General features: G+C 30.8%; 1 protein-coding gene across 1 annotated transcript in view; it reads right to left on the bottom strand.

Annotated features, from left to right (window-relative positions):
• Window positions 1-12,039, bottom strand: part of LOC106464802 (voltage-dependent calcium channel subunit alpha-2/delta-2-like) — a 58,016-nt gene that overhangs the window by 22,796 nt on the left and 23,181 nt on the right. The window contains exons 10-14 of the mRNA XM_013924959.2: window positions 10,457-10,525; window positions 9,763-9,852; window positions 5,648-5,767; window positions 2,712-2,790; window positions 2,046-2,095 (exon numbers count right to left, since the gene is read on the bottom strand). Of these exons, the coding sequence (XP_013780413.2) occupies window positions 2,046-2,095; window positions 2,712-2,790; window positions 5,648-5,767; window positions 9,763-9,852; window positions 10,457-10,525 (408 nt within the window). The remainder of the gene's footprint in view (window positions 1-2,045; window positions 2,096-2,711; window positions 2,791-5,647; window positions 5,768-9,762; window positions 9,853-10,456; window positions 10,526-12,039) is intronic.

Below are 12,039 nucleotides of genomic sequence, written 5' to 3'. Positions count from 1 at the left end.
AACCTGCCTGTTGAGTACGTAGTAACTCTAGTATCATGCCTGAACCTGACTGTTGAGCATGTATTAACTATAGTATCCTGCCTGAACCTGACTGTTGAGTGCATATTACTTATAGTATCCTGCCTGAACCTGCCTGTTGAGTACGTATTACCTATAGTATCCTGCCTGAACCTGACTGTTGAGTGCATATCAACTCTTGTATCATGCCTGAACCTGACTGTTGAGTACTTAGTAACTCTAGTATCATGCCTGAAATTGACTATTGAGTACGTATTAACTATAGTATCCTGCCTGAACCTGACTGCTGTGTGCATATTACCTATAGTATCCTGCCTGATCCTGACTGTTGAGTACGTATTACCTATAGTATCCTGCCTGAACCTGACTGTTGAGTATGTATTAACTATAATATCCTGCCTGAACCTGACTGTTGAGCATGTATTAACTATAGTATCCTGCCTGAACCTGACTGTTGAGTGCATATTAACCCTAGCATCATGCCTGAAATTGACTGTTGAGTACGTATTAACTCTAGTATCATGCCTGAACCTGACTGTTGAGTATGTATTAACTATAGTAACCTGCTGGAACTTGGCTGTTGAGTACGTATTACCTATAGTATCCTGCCTGAACCTGACTGTTGAGTGCATATTAACCCTAGCATCATGCCTGAAACTAATTGTTGAGTGCATATCAACTCTAGTATCATGCCTAAACCTGACTGTTGAGTACATATTAACCCTAGTATCATGCCTGAAATTGACTTTTGAGTGCATATTAACTCTAGCATCAGTGCTGAGTAATAGATGAAGCAGTGTATGTTAATCGAACTTTGGTATTAGACACGTAGTACTACAAGCTGATCAAAAACCATATTAACAAAAGGTGAGTTTAGCAACACTTTGCTAATGAGAGATAGTCACCACTGGATGTTCCACAAGAATCCTGTATTATTATTATGTAATATCTTCTACCAGAGGAGCTGCTAAAATTCTACAATAATTAGTAATAAGTAGTCTTAATTATTATCTACACGCATACTATGTAGATCATAATTTAGGTGCCATCATCATGGGACAGGAAAAGCTTTAAAACAAGCCACATCAGCAATGTTCAGTTGAAAATGCTTAACACCATGGCCATTAAACTTTAAAATGAGAGAAACAACAATCCCAGTAACAATGTTCAGTTGAGGGCTCTTAACACAATGGTCTTAAAACTTTAAAATACAAAACAAAAAGTCTTATCATCAATGTTCAGTTGAGAGCTCTTAACACAATGGTCTTAAAACTTTAAAATAGAAAACAAAAAGTCTTATCATCAATGTTCAGTTGAGAGCTCTTAACACAATGGTCTTAAAACTTTAAAATAGAAAACAGCAGTCCTATCATCAATGTTCTGTTAAAAGCTCTTAAAACCATTGTCCTAAAACTTTAAAATAGAAAACAGTGGTCCTATCATCAATGTTCTGTTGAGAGCTCTTAAAATCATTGTCCTAAAACTTTAAAATAGAAAACAGTGGTCCTATCATCAATGTTCAGATGTATATATACTTTAATCACGCACACATTACAAACAAACAAATAAATTTCACTAAGAAATTACTTAAAGTTCTTAGTTTCCACTACATTTTAACATTTACTAAAGTAAAAAATATAGATAATGTTTAAATAAACTAACTAATATTCATTACAATTATTAAAGATCCAACTGCAGAAATCCTATAATAAATTGTAAAATTTAAATACCGGTTGTAATGATGCTGTGAATTTTTATAAAAAGTAGTAAATTCATTGTTATTTACTTCACCAACATGTCATTTTATAAAACTGAATTTCTATAAAAATTAGTAAGTTCATTGTCCTTACTCATTTTTACTGTACACTTCACCACTACGTCATTTGCATTCCAATTTGACCTTTGCATGAGAAATATTACCTTTATTACCAAATAGATGTTATCATCATAGGGCACAGTTAACAACACATAAAATATGAAAATGGCTTTGATTTGTAAAACACAAGCAACCTACAAACTCAACAAACCTGAATTTTTGTTCGAATAGCTCCCATAGAGGGAATTGCAGTGAAATATCCTGTAGGGAATAAAATGACAAACATTATATGATAATAATGAATAATTAATATAGCATTAAAAATGTTTACAATACAAAAAGTTAAACACTATGGAACACGTCTATCAACATACAGTTTTGTCTTCCACCAGTATTCTAAATACACATCTGTCAACAAACAGTTTTGTCTTCCACCAGTATTCTAAATACACATCTGTCAACAAACAGTTTTGTCTTCCACCAGTATTCTAAATACACATCTGTCAACAAACAGTTTTGTCTTCCACCAGTATTCTAAATACACATCTGTCAACAGACAGTTTTGTCTTCCACCAGTATTCTAAATACACATCTGTCAACAAACAGTTTTGTCTTCCACCAGTATTCTAAATACACATCTGTCAACAAGCTGTTTTCCCTTTTTAATGGAGGAACTCCGATTTATTGAAAGTCTAACATTAAGAAATGTGACTTATGAGAAGAGTTATCTTTAGTCATAGAAATAGAATAAAAATGCATCATTATATTGATTTATTGATAAATAAAGGAAATTGTAAAGGTGACACTGTGTAAACATGCTTTATAATGCAATGTCTTCCTCTCTGAGTTTATTCATTCAAAATGACATTCAACTTACCTTTGCTGGCACAAGCTATGTCCTTTAGCGTAGCATAAGGAAGGATGTGAGGACCCACAGCATACAGGAATATTCGAATCTTTAACAAAATAGTAACTACATATTACCAACCTTCTTATTACATCACATAAGTGAAATTTAAAGACTACTAACAAGAAAAACTATTAATATGGCTTTCTGTTTTCTATAAGTAATGGGCAGCATACTAATCCATTAATCAACATTAAAATATTCTAACACTTAAAATGTCTTAACCCTATTGAGACGAGTAAGGGTCATAGGGCATGTCATCACATTTAGAAGGGTTAACCCTCTTATTACGAGTAGGTCAAAGTGTGCACATTATGACCTTTAACAGAGTTCCATTGAAGATTTAATTAAACTACTTTATCATCAATGTATATAAATAAACTGGACATGTAAACACAGCTAATAAATCAAGTTTTAATATCATATAAGTTTGCAAAACTAAGAACATGGATCTCAGGCTTCAGTTTATAAGTCAGTAAATTCTCCTTGATACCGAGGCTTTCTTCATCATTGGCCCTAGCCAAGATCTTAAACAAATTAGAATGAACAGGAAGGTCATATTCACTGAGGGTGTGCATAAGTATATTACACTTAATTAGAGATCTTGCGTTACCATGTTCTTTTAAAAACCCACATAAAGGAACATTGTCATGCAAGATCTCTAGTTAAGTCTAATATAGTTATACACACCCTAGGTGAATGTGACTTTCCTGTCCATTCTAATGTGTTTAAGAGTTTGGTTAGGGCTAATAATGAACAAAGCCTCAATATCAAGAAGAATTTACTGACTTATAAACTGTGGCCTGAGATCCATTTTCATACTTCTCCGTTAGCCTTCAATTTTCTTTGTTTACAAAGTCATAAACTAGAAAATTAGACCCACTTGCCATGCCCACCTTTCACAAGTTGCCAATAATTCTCTCTGATGTTTCATATTATATAATTTATAATGAATAGATAGGCAAAGTTTTAATATATCAAATGATGTATAATGCTATGTTGTTTCTAGTACAGAGTATTGTCAGTTTCATCTTCAGTTTGAAAGTTTGTGTTGCAATGTTCAGATGAAGCAGCTAATGAAATTATTTTGAGCCTTTCTTGTTTTAGTTAGAAAGCTAGTTAAATTCTAATGGTTATAGGACATTATTTGCTTTCTGTGTGTTATATTCTGTGTTCTTAGATGCATTAAGTACAGTGTATTATAAAACAGAAGGCTTCAATTTCACCTGAATAAACTTCAAAAAATCATGTGAAATGTAAGAACTATTTTATTGTTTTTCATGTATATTTTCTCTTTATTGTTATAAAAGAAACTAAAATGTAAAGATAAGAAATTTATTAGGTTAGATAAATTTAGATTAGATAAGATAAAGAAAACAAATAATTATAATAAAAGTGCTTTATGAGATTTATCATGAGCAGCTCATGAGTTACCTCATTCAATACAGTAATGTGAGCTAGCATTTGCTGGGTGATTTACAACTTGTATGGTGGGATTGTTAGTTAGACATGGTTGAAAGTGCAATAAACCAATAAAATGAAGTAGAAACAGGTGAATACTGTTAAGAGCCTTAAGCTATTTAGGATAAACAATTGCATTTCTGTCACAATTTGCAGTCAATCTAGAATAAAAGGGGAAATTTAGATTTATTTTGTATTTTTCTATGGTGGTTACAAGGTCAATCAAATCAGGTGAATCCATATAGAGTTAGGGTAGTGAAACTAACATACAAAATATAAAGATTTATTGATTAAAAATCATTTGATATTTATTTATGAGGTTTTAGAGGTTAAGCAAATGATATTTGAAAACTTTAAGATAAAAAAATAATATTTTCAATCTTATCATGAAAATCATTTTGCACTCTTGCTCTCTATGTTCACAAGCAAATCATTATATAAAATGATTAATTAAAAAATCTGATTTTTCTTGTTCAAAAGACTTGTAACATTTAGTAAAAGCTTGTCAAATTTTGTAGAGATACATTAAGTACTTTCATAGTTATAGTATGTATGTCTTCATGGTTTCATGGTGGATACAAAGTCTTAGTAAAATATGAATCTGAGTCCTGAGTTACAGTGGATAACAAATCCGAGTAATTATTACTAAGTGTTCAGAGTTACTCGCACAGGTTGATCTACAGTTCCGTTATTACTAAGTGTTCAGAGTTACTTTCACAGGATGCTGTAACTCTGTTATTATTAAATGTTCTGATTTTCACAGGATGATTTACAGTTCCATTATTACTAAGTGCTCAAAGTTATTTTCACAGGATGATCTACAGTTCCGTTATTACTAAGTGTTCAGAGTTACTTTCACAGGATGCTGTAACTCTGTTATTACTAAGTGATCAGAGTTACTTTTACAGGATGATCTACAGTTCCATTATTACTAAGTGATCAGAGTTACTTTCACAGGATGATCTACAGTTCCATTATTACTAAGTGTTCAGAGTTATTTTCACAGGATGATCTACAGTTCCGTTATTACTAAGTGATCAGAGTTACTTTCACAGGATGATCTACAGTTCCATTATTACTAAGTGTTCAGAGTTTCTTGCACAGGATGATCTACAGTTCTGTTATTACTAAGTGTTCAGAGTTACTTGCACAGGATGATCTACAGTTTCACAATAACTAAGTGTTCAGTTACTTGAACAGGATGATCTATAATTCTGAATGAATGCTGGGTGATGTATAACTGAACTACTACAAATTTGATAAAAATCCTGAGGATTAAAGTGAAGTACTATTCCTAATTTGTGACATAAAATGTACAGTTATTGATGTCATATGTACACTAATCAATAGCCATGTCTGATAAAGAGAAGGAGATGAAACTATTACCATACTATTTATATTTAACTTTAAACCCACACATGATACTATTACTTTCACAAATCCACCTTTTTCTTCTTGTTCCATTTTTCAATGACATCCCAAGACTCCTCTGTGCCTCCATCAGTAAATACCATTATCACCTGGTGACACTCTGCTCCTTCCCAATCTTCCTTCTTTTCCTGAAACTGAAAACAATAACAACTAATCACTTTTACTTGGCTGAAAACAAACCCATTCAGTACCTAATGTACCCTGAGAAAAAATAATCCCATAATATACATTACCCTGTTTTTCTATTTTTCTAAAGTTCAGGAAAAAAAAAACAAAAGCCATTACCAATTGTGCACTGGTTTTCATAAAGTTCACGAGAAAAACAAAACCCATCACAAATTGTACGCTGATTTTATAATGTTTTGAGAAAAAAAAACTAAAACTACAGTCCCCTGGGTTTATAAATGAATATTAACTTCCAATCAGAACAAGCTATGTACTTAGAGAAAAATTACAAATCAACCTAGCAATCTATGTAGCTAATTATAAAGATAAGAATACATTGTTTCATCAGTTGGATACCTTCAACTTTAATGATATTTTTGGCCATAAACCTAGTAACATCTCATGAGGTTTGGCCACATTAGGATATTTAAGTTTGTCCTAAATACATAAATTAACATGATAATTTAAAACAAGCTTTATAATAAAATTATAATAGCAAACAGTAAACCATATAGAAAAGTAATGACACTCAATATAGTAAACAGAATAAGCAAATCTTTTAATTAAACAATAAATAAATACTATAATATACCTTACAAAAGGAGTACAAAAAACACATTATATTTTATCCATTCTTCCCCAGCATGTTTTTAGACCAAAGAAACTGATGTAATGTCATACATTATATGGTATAACCATGGAACAGTAATGTAACTAAACTACTGATGTAATGTCATACTATATATGGTATAATCATGGAACAGTAATGTAACTAAACTACTGATGTAATGTCATACTATATATGGTATAATCATGGAACAGTAATGTAACTAAACTACTGATGTAATGTCATACTACATATGGTATAATCATGGAACAGTAATGTAACTAAACTACTGATGTAATGTCATACTATATATGGTATAATCATAGAACAGTAATGTAACTAAACTACTGATGTAATGTCATACTATATATATATAGTATAATCATGGAATAGTAATGTAACTAAACTACTGATGTAATATCACACTATATATAGAATGAATATATAGTTAATCTACATAGAGAAGCACAAATGTCTCTACCTGTGGTTCTGTTCTTATGCTTGGCCACTTCTTAAAGCTAGAAACTCCAAATCTGGGGTACAGATACAGCTTTGTAAAGGAAGTAACATGGGCTATGTGGCCATGGTCTCAGAGACCATTTTGAGCCTGCCAATTGAGGCCAAAGTTTTGGCAAACAGGACAAACAATTTGTCTTAAGTTGGAAAGGCCAAATTTTTTGGTAATGTGTGATCAAGAGGGCTATTATTTACATTTCTTCTGTGTGTGAAAACGTATGTTAATAATTCTATCCATGATCAATTAAGTGTTAAAATAATTTAAAAACTTTGTGGAGCCTTCATTTGTACTCATTCCCTCCTTTTCTCTTTCTTCTACACATACATACTTATTATATAACTCCCCTTAACTGAAAAAGCTAGTGCTTTCCCTTGAACATGCATGTACACCCCCTCAAATAAATAGGTTTGCTTCAGCCATATATTTTGCTTTGCTTGGTGTACTTGCAAGAATCACCTGTGCAATGACTTTACAAAAAGGTTTGGTATCGGCAAATGTTCACTTACGTTGTGTTGCAATGAGAAAAGAATAACTCAATTGTTCACTAAGAATGATAATAAAGTCAAAATATGCTGCACACAAAACTTGAAAACATAGCAGAAATCAGGACACCAAAAGGTAGGGAGGTTTATTTTGGAAACTTGAAATGTCACACAAAGCACATGCAAGAAGCAGGAGCAATGTACTTGGTTTTACTTTGATTAAAATAGCTTTACCAAATTTTTTTTTTTTGCATATTGTTATATTTATTGATTTTAATTAGGTAAAGAAATCATTTTGATTTTTTTGCAAAAAATCATGATTAATATGGTTGATTTAATCAAAACAACTCACTATATTTTCATCTGAGCAACGCTGTATACTCTGATAGAATTAACTATATATAATAACAATTTAACTCTCTCAACACATACTTGGTCAATTTGACTGACCACGTAAACTCTTTGTACTCTTAGTAGTGCATTAAATAATTTTTATTTTATTAAATAATGCACCAAAGAACATAGAATAATACCATGTACAAAGCAGACAATTTTCCCTAACTATCACTATGAGATAAAAACCATTTACAAATTTATCCAAGCTGGCTGTTATCTTTCCCATGGGAACAAAGCTTGTACTAACAGAGAAATTGACAATTCTGTGTTCAGAAAACAACGCAATATAATACGTCATTTGATAGATGAAAACCTGGCTTTCTATCGGTTATACATAATGTAGTATTAAGCGTAAGAGAGAACTAGTAACAAATCCTGAAAGAGAGGATGTAACAGGTGGGAGTGGCAAAAGGGGTCTAATTTTCTATTTGATGGTTCTGTAACCAAACAAGATTGAAGGCTATAAAAATTATGGTTTGTCTGAGCAATGACAATTTTATAGTGAGTATTTTACGTTACATTTCATATTTATTGGAGGGGTGGTGAATAAAATAAAGAAAATTAGGGAAAACTAGGGGAAATTTAGGATTTTTTTAAATAATGCCTTTTAAAATTAAGAACTTAAAACTTATATAATATCAAAATATGGATTATTAGCTTTGATTTTATACTATACTAATTAGTATAACATCAACAAAAAGTTGTTTAATTAAAACTTGAATGTAAGTCACTAAAACCTAGAGGGTTAAATTAATGGAGTCAAAACATTAACGCCATTCATATTATTCTAAATAATATTCCAAGGAATAAATGTGTAAATTTGTAATAGATTTTTATACTCTGAAACTTTTAAACCCATTACCTGTGGCAAGAATATCAATGAATCTCTCAAAGAACTGAATGAATTTTGTATTTAATTTATGAAATGTGAAACCTTAATTAAGAAAAATTAAAGTACATTTATGAGTTCTATCTGTAAAATCTTGTCATTATGAACAAATTCTGTTGTATTTAATAAACTGTTAATGAGATAAACAAACAAAACCATAACCAAGGGGACCCTGGTTTTATAAAGTTCATGAGAAAGAACAAACCCATAATCTATGGTACCTGGTTTTATAAAGTTCATGAATAAAACAGCAACCACAGAGAGGTAAAATGTCAATAATTATCATAAGAGACTGCCAACATCTTTACAACCAAGTCTAATAACGACATTTATCCATAAAAAGCTGCCAACACCCTGATAGATAAGTATAATAGCAATATGTGTTCATAAAAAGCTAGCTACACCTCTGTGGACAAGACTAATGGTAATATTTGTCTATAGGAGGTCAGTGGCACTTCCATAAAGAGGAAGACTTGTGTCAAACATTTCAGTTACTACTAGCAGTCACTATACTTTAGACACTGAGTTACACACTTTCCAAAGTCATAAAACTTGCAGTACTTTAAAAATATATCATAGTAAAAGTGTACCCAGGAATTCTCCAAACTTATAAACTTTGTTATTCACCATGCTTTTGGCTATATATTATAGTAATTATCATCAGGCTTTGACGATTCTGGTTTCAATTCCTAATTAAACTATACAGAAGTATAAGAGCAGAGACACAAGAATAGAAATGGTGTTAGCTGAAAAATAGTCTTGACCTTAAATCTTGTACATTGTTATCAAAACAGTTAGTTTGAACTACACTTTAACTGAAAGCCTGCTATAACTAGAGCTACAATATAACTCAAATATGCTATAACTAGAACTACAATATAACTCAAATATGCTATAATTAGAGCTACAATGTAACTCAAATATGCTATAACTAGAGCTACAATATAACTAAAAGCTTGCTACGTAAAAATGTGGAGAATTCCTGTAGATGTTTTTTAAGTATATATAGTAGCCCAAGTTATGGATCTCAAACAACATATCTTCATCATAATAAATTTAACAACCACAATTACCTTCTTTAGTTCTTTAAAAGCAAATTCCAGACCAATAGACAAACTGGCCATGTCTCCATCTTTTAGTGCATCAATACCATTGAAAAACACCTGAAAAAAAGATTCACTGATAAAACTCTAAATGCTTAATACATTTCAAATCATCCAGAAGCCAGATAAAGCAAATATTAACTAACATGCCTGCCTAATAAATGAATTATTCAACATCCTCAGACAGCTTATAAAAATTTGTATTGAAACATAACAAATATTCAAAATACTGCTTAATGAGTCAGAAGTAATCAATTAAGTTTCTTGTAGATTATGCACAACAGAATTTTGAGAATGTCATCTAGCTGAGTAAAATTTAATAAAGTAATGAGTGTTAAATGTAATGTACAATTATATACAGTTTGAGTTTTCAGTTATTTGGAAAATTCCTTTCCATAGTACTGTGAAAATGACAGAACGAAATGAATACTGCATACACTTACTACTACATGCTTATTTTGCATATCATATTTTCTGTTTTAAGCTGTAGTTAAACATATGGAGATTGCAATGTTTTTCATATACCACACTAAACCACTTGTATCATAGTTTCTTGCATCTTTTACTTTTACCATCATACCAAATTTTATTACTGTACCAACCATAAAATTATTTCTTCATTTTGATAATTTTGTACATATAAGCACATTAATAAATAACTTACCCTCTTGTTTCTTCGATTAGCTTGGACAAATGTTTTGAAACAGGTCACCCAACCAGCCTTCTCACTAAACTAGTAATAAAAGTTGACAATATTGGATGTAACAGTTATTGAGAAACCACAGTATATAGAACAAACACTCAGAAGTCTTGGTATTAGAGAAACTGTTTTCAACACATTCATGCATTCTCTTTGGTTTTACGTCTTCTAAAGACAACATGAGACTAAATAGGATGAACAGATGTGTACAAACTAGTTTCTATAATATTAAGATTTCAAACAGTTTGTTCTGTTTACTGTGTACAAACTAGTTTCTATAATATCAACATTTCTAACAGTTTGTTTTATTTACTGTGTACAAACTAGTTTCTATAATATCAACATTTCTAACAGTTTGTTCTATTTACTGTGTACAAACTAGTTTCTATAATATCAACATTTCTAACAGTTTGTTCTATTTACTGTGTACAAACTAGTTTCTATAATATCAACATTTCTATCAATATTGAATTTGATTAGCAATTAGCAAATATTGTTAGCATCTTTATAAAATTCATCATTTTACCATTATGGTAACTACATCCAGCACTAAAAGTCTTAACCCTTTGTAATGACATCCACTAATGAAAAAAAAAAAGAGGTAAATGGTATGTTTTCATTTGAATAACACTTTTATTTAGCTTCAAACCCTAATATTTATTTGTACCATATATGACATTTCACAAAGAAAATAGTTCCTGGTATATAAATTAAAACTTCAAAATTGCAAGAAATATCAAACACCTTAGTTGTCACAGAATAATACAATTGATTAATCAGAGAAAGAAGTGACTTGAAGATATTGCAACTGAACAAGGTTGCCACAAATCACTTTTCAAATAAATCTAGTATATTTATTTCTTATTTTTCTGTGAGACCTCATCACTCTTGTGACTTTTCACCAGTAATTACCCATCTCACTAAAGGCATCCTTTACTGTGCATGTCACGGGGGTTTTTATGAGTTAAATTCAGAACTTACTTAATTAAACTACTTTTTCTTTGTTCATATATTACCAATTAGTATAGCATAACATCATAGCTAATAATCCATCTTTTAATAGCATATAAGTTTTAAGTTCCTAGTTTTATAAAGCAATAATAAAAAAAGATCCTGAATTTCCCTTAGTGTGAGAAATGTGACATTTTTTCTCTAGGCATCCACTCTTCTTTATTTTATTCACCACCCCTCCAATAAAGAGATTAAGAAAAGTATTTTTAATGTTAACATGAAAATAATTTTGCACTTGGACTGGTAAAAAAAAAAAGACTATATAATCACCAACAAGTCTTAAGTAAAAATAATTCCTTAACTCTCTCGACACAGAGTCGGTCAATTTGACCCAGTCACGTGACCTTTTGTAGTCATTTAAAGTCTTTATAAATTAATACTTATAACTCTGAATATATTGGATATATCTTCACAAAATTTGACAGTCTTTCAGTTAATATTACAAGTCTTTCATATACAAAAAGTCATATTTTTTAGTGAAGTATTTTTAATAAAATAAAATAAAGATTTGTCCATGAATACATTGAGTATTTGTT

This window comes from Limulus polyphemus, unplaced genomic scaffold (assembly GCF_000517525.1).
Source record: "Limulus polyphemus unplaced genomic scaffold, Limulus_polyphemus-2.1.2 Scaffold1746, whole genome shotgun sequence".
Lineage (NCBI taxonomy): Eukaryota > Metazoa > Arthropoda > Merostomata > Xiphosura > Limulidae > Limulus > Limulus polyphemus.
Note: the sequence above shows the minus strand (reverse complement) of the source record. Positions and strands in the feature narration are given on the sequence as shown.